Source organism: Sturnira hondurensis, unplaced genomic scaffold, assembly GCF_014824575.4.
Source record: "Sturnira hondurensis isolate 20B ecotype Veracruz unplaced genomic scaffold, ASM1482457v3 Scaffold0022566, whole genome shotgun sequence".
Classification (NCBI taxonomy): domain Eukaryota; kingdom Metazoa; phylum Chordata; class Mammalia; order Chiroptera; family Phyllostomidae; genus Sturnira; species Sturnira hondurensis.
The window spans coordinates 8,642,963-8,653,315 of record NW_028095197.1 but is presented as its reverse complement, the minus strand read 5'-3'; the positions used below and the strand labels follow the sequence as shown (position 1 = coordinate 8,653,315).

General features: G+C 42.7%; 1 protein-coding gene across 1 annotated transcript; it reads left to right on the top strand.

The window, feature by feature from the left end:
- The first annotated feature begins 3,946 nt into the window (after positions 1-3,946).
- On the top strand, positions 3,947-7,961 carry TOMM5 (translocase of outer mitochondrial membrane 5). The gene is made up of 2 exons (XM_037035971.1): positions 3,947-4,147; positions 7,448-7,961. Exons 1-2 carry the CDS (start codon positions 4,027-4,029, stop codon positions 7,480-7,482), a joined length of 156 nt encoding a protein of 51 aa, XP_036891866.1. The 5' UTR covers positions 3,947-4,026; the 3' UTR covers positions 7,483-7,961.
- The last annotated feature ends 2,392 nt before the right edge of the window (positions 7,962-10,353 follow it).

Genomic DNA, 10,353 nt, shown 5'->3' with positions numbered 1-10,353 from the left:
CTGGTAGTAGCAGCAACCAACCTAAATTCACAGCTTGGCTTTGCCTGGGAATCTTCAAACCCAGCACAAGTAGCAGCCATCTCAGATTGCTTTGTAGTTCAGGCAGGGTGGACCAGGGCAAAACACAGGTGGGGGCTGAACTTGCCCTGCACCACCCAGGAAACCCAAGGGCCAGTGTACCCAGTGGGCAGCTACAGACTGCATCAGAGGACCACCACCCTGCCTTACTCAACTGATACTCCACAGAGAGTGAAGGTTAGTGGTTAGTGGTCATAGCTGATCCTTGCAGCAGACTGGCCTGGGTAATTCCTCCCATTGATCTGCCAACAGCAACCAAGACTCAACTATAAGAGGAGGATGTACTCAGCTCACACAAAGGGTCGCTTCGAGTACCCAGCTTAGGTGATAGGGGAGGTTGTGCCACTGGACCCTATAGGACACCCACTACATTAGGCCTCACTACCAAGACACAGAGTCAAAGCAGCTCTACCTAATACATAGAAACAAACACAGGGAGGCTGCCAAAACAAGGAGACAAAGAAACATGGTCCGAATGAAAGAACAGATCAAAACTCCAGAAAAAGAGCCAAATGAAATGTAGATAACCAATCCATCACATGCAGAGTCCAAAACACTAATGATAAGGATGCTCAAGGAATATAGAGGACCTCAACAGCATTAAAAAGAGAGTCAGAAATGAAGGATTCACTAATTGAAATAAAGAACAATATATAGGAAAACAACAGTAGAGTGGATGAAGCTGAGAATCAAATCAATGATTTGGAACACAAGGAACCAAAAAAGAAACAACAAGAAAAAAAAGGATTAAAAAAAATGAGGATATTAAAAGCAGCCTCTAGGACAGCTTCAAGAGGTCCAACATTCACATCATAGGGGTGCCAGAAGGAGAAGAGAAAGAGCAAGAAGTTGGAAATCTATTTGAAAAAATGATGAAAGAAGACTTCCCTAATTTGGTCATGGAAATAGACATCCAAGTCCAGGAAGCACAGGGAGTCCCAAACAAGATGAATGGAAAGAGACTCACTCCAAGACACATCATAATTAAAATGCCAAAGGTTAAAGATAAACAGAGAATCTTGAAAGCAGCAAGAAAACAGAAGTTAGCTACCTACAGGGGAGTTCTCATAAGACTATCAGCTGATTTCTCAAATGAAACTTTGCAGGCTAGAAAGGAATGGCAGGAAATATTCAAAGCCATAAAAAGCAGGGAACTACAGCCAAGATTGCTCTACCCAGCAAAGCTGTCATTTAGAATCAAAAGGCAGAGAAAGAGCTCCCCATACAAGAAAACACGAAAGGAGTTCATTATTACCAAACCAGTACTATATGAAATATTAAAGGGACTTATTTAAGAAAAAGATGATAAAAATTATGAACAATAAAATAGCAAAACTATGTATCTATCAACAATTAAATCTCAAAAACAAACTAAGCAGACAAGAAAATGGAGACAGAATCATGCATACAGAGAGCATTTTGACGGTTGCCAGATGGGAAGGTGGTGTGGGGAATGTGGGAAGAGGTGAGGGGATTAAGAAGTACAAATAGGAAGTTAAAGAACAGCCATGGGGATGTAAAGTACAGCACAGGAAATGGAGTAGCCAAAGAATTTATGCACATGAGTCATGGACATGAATAATGGTGGGAAGATTGCCTGAGAGAGGGGGCAGTGCTGAGTGGAAAAGGGCAAAGGGGGAAAAATCAGGACAAGTCTAATGGCATAATCAATAAAGTATAATTAAAAAAAGAACTGAGCCCTGGCTGATGTGGCTCAGCGGATTGAGCGCTGGCCTGTAAACCAAAGGGTCAATGGTTCAATTCCCAGTCAGGGCATGTGCCTGGGTTGTGGGCCAGGCCCCCAATAGGAGGTGTGTGAGAAGCAACCACACATCAATGCTTCTCTCTCTTGCTCCCTCTCTTCCCTTCTCTAAAAATAAATAAATGAAATCTTTAAAAAAAAAGGCAGCTGATAGTTCTACATGAGAAATGTTTATCTAAACTTGGCCAGCAGATGAGATTGAGGTTCCTGGAATCCCACAACTCATTCCTTGCCAATCCATTTTGCCTCACTATTCAGATGGATGAGATATGCCTTATTGTTACATTCTTCCTACCATGGAAAACACACACACTGGTTGTTTTGATACCTCACCACACTTGATAATATTTTGATTATCTGCACACTCCAGACCAGAATGTCCTAGAATTCAAATTGCATTCCTGGTTAGAACGGAAAGGGACTCTACGAGCATTTAATCATATCTTCCTCCTTTACAACTTAAGAAACGAAGTTGCAGTCCCTTGTCACGTGGCTAGATAGTGGCAGTGCCAGATCCAGAGGCCATGTCTCCAATCTTCCTGCCCCGGTTCTTTCCAAGGCACCTGCTGCTTTCCAGCCTCGGTGCAGGCTTTCTAAACACTCTCCAAGGGTTGGATGGAGGCCGTTTCTTGGCAGTCAGCCCCTCCCATTCCAGAGCTGCCTCTGCAATTCCACCGTATGAATTATAGATGCAGTAGGTTTCTAAAGCTTGAATACGCAGACGTGTTCCCTTTCTTACCCCCATGTCTTACATTCTGTCAATGAGGAAGGTGGGTGGCAACTCTTACAGTTATCAGTTGCTTCCATGGTAAATTACTATTCTAATTTTTCTCAAATCCATTGTTGCTATGCAATATGCAGTAAAGAAAGGAACATCTTATTCTGGTTTTGAATTATGTGAGCAATTCAATCACCTGGTTCCTGCCTAAGAATTATATATGGTTAGTTGGCAAGCATAATTTGGGGCAGTGCTGTTTTGATGATTCTGTGACAGGAAGTCTGGTTGCATTAAACTCCCACCTTCTGACTCCAGGGGTACCCCTCCTGGCAGGTTCTAACTGGTAAAGACTAACAGAGGAGCAGTAGGGTGCAGGGGAAAGAGATTTCAGCTTGACATTATGATTATCTGCATCAGAACCCCACCTCTGCCCCTCACTAGCAGAATGACGTTAAGCAGTGCACTTGGTTTCTGAACCTCCCCTCTTATCATCCGTAAAAAGTTGAACAGATTTGAGCTTGCTTTATATATATATTACTAGACAAATATAATTTGTATATTTGCACCGCCCCCTCCGGGGAATAAAAGTACTTCACAGCATAGCGTTCCCAGGTCAACACGGAGGTTGTTAAATACACAGCCTGGAGGAACCTAGTCCTGCGCTGCTAAGATCGTGGTCGCCCCCTTCTGGATCAGTTAACTTCATAAATGAAGCTACAGCAACTATATGGATAATTTTTAAAAAGCACACAAAACTCTTGCCTTTGGGGTCCCACAGGCTTAACTAAGATACAAAACGCTGCTCTGCAATTACTAGTTGTGTAATCTTGAGCAAATTTCATTATCTTCACTTTTTTGATTTAACTTTTCATGAAAAATTTTGAACACTCGAAATAGAAAGGAAAAATAATTTTAATAATGTACTAAGCAGCGGCTTAAGCAGTTTTTAATATTTTGCTAATATCATTTCATCTCTCCTCCTCAAACTTTTTTTTCCCCGAGGTATTTTAAAGCACATTTGAGCAAATTGCCGTTTTCAAGATTTCTGTGCTTCCATTTACTCATCTAGGAAATGAAGATTATAACATCTAATTCATAGGGTAGGGTTGTACTGAGTACTCAATAAACGTTAGCCATCATCACTATTTATGGTGGCACCTAAGTGCACCGCCCCCTCCGGGGAATAAAAGTACTTCACAGCGTAGCGCTCCCAGCTCAACACGGAGGTTGTTAAATACACAGCCCGGAGGAACCTTGTCCTGCGCTGCTAAGATCGTGGCCGCCCCCTTCAGGCAGCTCTCCTGAAAACCTCTAGGTTAGGGTGAGGATTGTCCCTCGCAAGCTCCTGTTGCGGCGCTCAAAATTGGGAGGCGGAAACCGGAAATGGGGTTGAGCCTACTTCCGGGCGCAAGGGTACGGCTGAGAAAAGCAGAGCGCGGCAGTTGGAGGCTGGTGTGGGTGCGCCGCGATGTTTCGCATTGAGGGCCTCGCGCCGAAGCTGGACCCCGAGGAGATGAAACGAAAGATGCGCGAGGATGTGATTTCCTCCATACGGAACTTCCTTATCTATGTGGCCCTGCTGCGAGTCAGTGAGTGTCCTTCCAGGCTGTAACCGGGAGACCAGCAGGGAGCCTGCCTACACCGACCACCCAGTTCTGGAGCTATGGGCTTTGGGGGCCGTTGAGTGGAGCTGAGCCGAGCTGAGCTGAGCGATAGCAGGGAACCGGGGGGCAGGCGCGCCTACGAGCGTGCGGATCAGTGGGGAGACTGGGCTGCACGTGGTGGCGGGGGACTGCGTGATTAACTGTCCGGCCTGGCCTTGCCTTTAAGGGCACTTGAAGCAGACCCATAAGGGTTATGACCCAGAGCAGTTCCCCTGTTTTGCAGGCAGAAACTGAGATCTACAGAAACTGAGATCTACAGCCAGAATGGCTGGCTCAAGGTCATTGAGCAGTGCAGTGCACGATCTTGACCTGGAATCCAGGCCTCTTAACGTAATACCACGTTTCCTTACTTCAGTGCTGACCTTTGTAATCCAAAAAATTATGTCTGTACGGTGGGTAAACTAAAAATTGCTTTTGGGGGAAAAGTGAGAAAAGGGTATGCGGCTATGGAGTATAATGATGATACCCGAGGGTTTATTTGGTTTTACGTTCGGCAGAAACTTATTTTCATTACCAGATCTTGACTATAGTCCTTTGATGGGGGCTGGGCCTGAGATTCTGTATATCCCATTTGTTAATTTGAACTTGACCTTCAAAGGGGATTTATGTAAGATATGAGTTGCAGGCACACTGAATATTAGAGCTAGTTTTAGATATGAATCACAGAAGTGACTTGCCCCTCATCTCTTTCTCAGTTCAGTACTCTTCATTACTCCTCGTTGTGTATTGCTGGTAGGTCTGAATGTAGAGGCAGGGATGGTTAAGTAAATGAAGGCCATAGCAAGTTCATCCTGTAGAAACTCATGTTGGACCTAGGCCAGAGCTCAGGGCAGGTCTCCCTTATTCGGTGCCCCTTTCACTGCCCGTGGTATTATACTGTTTTCCTGCAAGAGGGAGCCCTGGTAAACAGAAACTCCCAAATCATCCTGTTTCTTCAACTGCCTTTAGCAATTCCCAACCTATTTCCTCCACTTACCATGTTTTGTTGACTTAGCTGCCAGTAAAATATTTGCCTCTCAGTGAGCTTTGTATTTGATATAAATTGGTTTAAAAAAATAAAGATAGAGAATACTGTTTTGTATTTTCATTTTTTCAGATACAATTTACACATTGTGCCACTAACCCATTTTACAATGTACAATTCAGTGGTTTCTTAGTAGTCATTTTGTGCAGCCATCAGCACAATCTATTTTAGAACATTTTCTCCCTTTAAAAGGAACTCATGCCCTTAGCTGTCAAACCCCATTTCTCCCCACCCCAGCCCTTGACAACTACTAATCTGCAATATGTAACCTTTTGTGTCCAGCTTATTTCACTTTACATAATATTTTCAAGGTTCATACATACTGTAGCATGTATTTATTTCCTTCCTAGTCATTACTGGATAATAGTCCACTGTATGGTTATACCACATTTTGTTTATGCATTTATTTGATTTTTTTATGATAAGAATAAGTGGAGCCCTGGTTGGTGTGGCTCAGTGGATTGAGCACCAGCCTGTGAACCAGGTGGTCACTGGTTCAATTCCCAGTCAGTGCACATGCCTGGTTGCTGGCCAGGTCCCCAGAAGGGGGCGCTTGAGAGGCAGCCACACTTGGATGTTTCTCCCTCCCATCCCCTCTCTAAAAATAAATAAATAAAATCTTTTAAAAAAAGAAAGAAAGACATAGTAGAAAAGGCTGGACATGCTGCTAACTGTCATTTTCTGGCAGATCTCAATATCTTCAGTTTGGTATTAACAAAATGTTTTATTAATTTAGTACAAGTGTTGACAAAAAGATTTTGGCAGCTTTTTTGTCCTGGCTTTTTTTCCCCCAGTTTTTAAAGTTACAGTAAAATGCACATGAAATTTTTTATCTTAACTTTTTATTAAGTATATTTACAATATTGTGCAACTATTAGCATCATCCATCTTCAGAACTTTAAGCACCCATATGTGTGGAATTTTGTCTTTTTTTTAAATTTATTTATTTATCTTTAGAGGGGAAGGAGAGAGGGAGAGAAACATCAATGTATGGTTGCCTTTAGTGCGTTCCCTGCTGGGAGTTGGCCTGCAGGGAACCAGCCTGCAACCCAGGCATGAGCCCTGACTGGGAATCGAACCGTGCTCCTGTGGTTCGCAGGCCCACGCTCTATCCACTGAGCTACACCAGCCAGGGCTGGAATTTTGTCTTTTATGTAACAGGCTTATTTCACTTAGCATGATGTCCTAAGGTTCATCCATGTTGTAGCATGTGTCAGCATTTTCTTTTTAAGGCTGAATGATATTCCACTGTATACCATATTTTGTTTATCCATTCAGCCATCTTTGGACACTTGGGTTGCTTCTGAGATTTAACTTCTGTGAGTAATGCTGCTGTGAACATCGATGTACAGACATCTCTCTCTCTCATTTTTTGAGGAACCACCATTCTGTGTTCCATAGCATCTGTACCATTTTACATTCCCACAGACAGTGACCACAAAGGTTCCCATTTTTCCACGTCCTTGCCCCCAGGTTTTTTGGTAGCAGCCATCCCAGTAGATATCTCCTTATAGTTTTAATTTGCATTGTGCTGATGTTAAGTGACCTTGAGCATCATTTCAAGGGCTTATTTTGGCCATAGCACTTTTACATAGGACAATAATATCATTTCTTTCCATACTTAGGACAACACTTTCTAGTTATCTAACCATCTTTATCTATCCCATCCTAACAGGCCCCTGTAATCGAAGTAGAGCTGTACCGTGTGTGAGCTGGAGGGCACGGGTGATATGTAGCTAATCTGTGGGGGGTCGCAACGTGTGCTGGCTCTTCTGGTTCCCCAGTTCATTGTTGTGTCCCACTTACCCTCTTCCTTTTAAATGCATTCTTTAGGTAAAAAGAGGTAAAAAATGATGATTTGTGTCTTCTCCTGTTTTGTGCCTTTGACAGTTAAATCACAAGACTAAAGGATTATCATTCAGGAGAGGTTTGGATTTACTCTTTGCGACCCTAAGGGAGAACTACTTTGAGAAAAGATTTCGTGTAACGTATGAGTGAAATCTGATGGTTACAGCTGCGTGACACTGGAGGGGGCCGCCTGGAACTCTGCGTCCCTTTTGCTGGGTTGTGCAGGCAGAGGCTTGGCCACCACTTGGAGTTGTTTTCAAAAAATGTATTGATCTAAACCTGGAAGTTTTATCCCCAATCTTAGAGTTTCATAATGTCACTTGTGAGCTAATCAAAACAAATTCTCTTTTCAGCTCCTTTTATCTTAAAGAAATTGGACAGCATATAAAGATTGGACATCACATGTGAGTGCATGATACGAAGAACTGGTTACAATTTCTGCTCTGCAAATGAATAGACCCAGAAAGATGTAAGAGACTCTTGACTGCCTGGACATAAAACTTCCGCTTCTTAAGAACAAGTTTGGTTGTGGTAACTGACCTTCGTAGCTAAAATAGAAAACTATTTGGAAAGTATGAAAAGACATTTCTTACGCCCGTGATATCCAGCTTCCATGAATGTTGCTGTAATTGTAAATAATGTCAAATTCCATTTTCTAGCAAGTATTAATTATATAAGAGAATTTCGTCTGCAGTAGCCCTGTGTTGTCAGTCATTTCTGTTGACTTTTTTACCTCTGTCTGGAATGCATTCACTGAAGAACACCTCATGACTAGTTATGTTTACGGAAGCCAGCACACAGCAGCAATGACATTTAAGCACAGGACCATTCGTCTATATTTTTAATAAATGTACCAATTAAGAAAAATTGGGTTTTTTTTTCCTTCACCTGCTTTTTGCTGCAAATCAACAATCACTGGTGAGACTACTATAGTCCTGTGATTATTACAAGTGCATGAAATTGGGTTCATCTTGTTTTAGAATTTGCTGATCCTGGTGAAGTGACATTGTTTTATTCTTAAGCAGCCTCCATGAAAGGCACCGTTTCTGTTTGATGCTGAAATATGTGATATCACCAAAGGCAAAACCAGTGCATTTTATATGTCAGATAGTTCTCCAGGTTTGTTGGGGAAGGGGTCAGTCTTTAATCTTCTTCCCAGAGGCAGTGCAAATACATTCGCCTCTTTTGCTAACCGTATTGGTGTTTACCTCATGCCTCTGAATAGCATGACTGTATTGTTCCTTTATGGTTTTTCTGTTTTAAGACATTGCCTATTGGCTTCTCCACGTCTGTAAGGACTTAGGTCTCTTTTCTTCCATTATTCCCACATCTCTTCTTTCTTCCAATGTATTTATTTACGTGGTTTTTATTAGTTTAATTTCATTAGAACTCTGGGTGCTGTTTGTTTTCATTTCTTATACATCTTTTTGTTTTTCCTAGGCCTAGTTTTCTATTAATTTACCACTAAGTCAATTAAACTTTTTTGCCATTTGTCTAAATTGCTCACAGTATTCAGTTCCATTAGATACGCTGTTTCATCTTACTGAGTACGTTTTTCCTGCGGCTTTCTGACCTGCTCCAGTCTAGACGCACAGTCTTTTATGCTTTATGTATGGCTGTGTTCTGGGATCTCTCTTCACCATCATCCTGGGAATTCTTTTTCCTCTTCTCCCATGCTGGACACATGTGGGGATTACATGCATACTAGGGATGGTTGGAAGGCTTCTTGTGCACTGAGTTTTTTCTGTAGTGGGCTACCTGCCACAGGTGAGGTTCGAGTATAATGGGGAAAAGAACGCCAGTCGTTTATTGCATAAGGCCGTGTCAGGCATCTTGTTCAGAGCTACTTTCCAAAACAAGCTGCACACCAAATCATGTGGGAAAAATTAAACAAAAGACCTACCAGATCAGAATGGTGCTGGATGGAGTCCAGGAATTTTTTTTTCTCTAAGTGTCCAAGTAATTTAATTGGCCCAGGATCTGCTTTGGTTAACCAGTAAACTATAAGGTCCCTTCCAATTCTGAATTTCTGGACTAGCTTCAGAATAAGAGTCAAATAAAACTAACAAGTGAAAGCGATTTTAGATTGCAGTAATACAATGACAATATTAAGGCCTCCCGGTCTGACAGATGCCTCAGTAGCCAACTTGCCAGAGTGGAGTGTGGTGCTGAGAGTACTGCAGGAGTCGGAACCATGCCACTAGGGAGTCATTTAAAAATACAAGGTGCTTAGTCTTGAGAATGCCTATCGTCAGAGTCCGAAGGCTGTTTTTAACAAGTAAGAGGGTTGTTGTGTCAAAGAATAATTGTCACAGAAGGCAGATAGGGTGACCGGAAGGCGAAGGAGGGTTCCTCCTTGAGCTCACAGCTGCCGTGACCAAGGTGGACCGGGCCGTGGAAGCCGCTCCCCTCCAGTAGAGGGGGTCTGTTACAGAATCTGCACGTGGATGCTCTGAAGTGGAGATCGCCACTCTGGGGGGAAGTTTTGTCATTTCTTTTTCCCGTTACTGAAAACTACTCGAACATAAGTACTATCTTACACATTACGGTCCCATGTAGTGTCTTTACAAAGAAGGGACTGAGTACAAAGAATGCTGAGTTGAAGGTGAAAAATATACTGACTTCAGATACTACCTGTTGTCCAGACCTCAGAAAAATATTCGCAATCTGTTTGGTAGAGGTGTTCACTTTCAGAAACATTCAGGGACTGCAGAGGGCCAGGTACGGGGGGTACGGCAGAGAATTCAGTCATGGTACGTACTTTTAAGAGACTTACAGTCCAGCAGGGGAGTCAGACAGGACAATGTCATGGGTAATTTCTTTATTATATTACATAATCTGCTAGGAGAGTGAAATACAGGCAACCAAGAGCATGGCACAGGGAAGCCCTAACCTATTGGGTTGAAGGGGAGCAGGCAGGGCTCCCTGTGGAAGTAACGTTAGAGTAGGATTTGAGTGACTAGGAATTTGCCTGATAAAAGAGCGAGGAGCCTTTGAAAAAGTGTAAAAGCAGAAGTGTTTTAGGAATAGAGAAGGCCATTGTGACTCAAGTGAGTTGAGCACAAGAGAACCTTCAGTCCCTGCAGACACTCCTGCCCCATCTTCTAACTTCAGTCTGAAGAGACGGATCCCTTTCTGACATCTGCTGGTTATCGTGTGAACTGCATTTCCAGATTTCATTACACTAGAACCACCTTAACCTATTCTTTTTAAAGGCTACAATGATACATTGGAAATAAAGCATCAGGGCTTTCCCTCA

Excerpts from the sequence above, each read along its gene's own strand:
- TOMM5 (XM_037035971.1), top strand. The coding sequence starts at position 4,027 with ATGTTTCGCATTGAGGGCCTCGCGCCGAAGCTGGACCCCGAGGAGATG. Across the intron at positions 4,148-7,447 it reads TGTGGCCCTGCTGCGAGTCA|CTCCTTTTATCTTAAAGAAA; the intron begins GTGAGTGTCCTT and ends TTCTCTTTTCAG.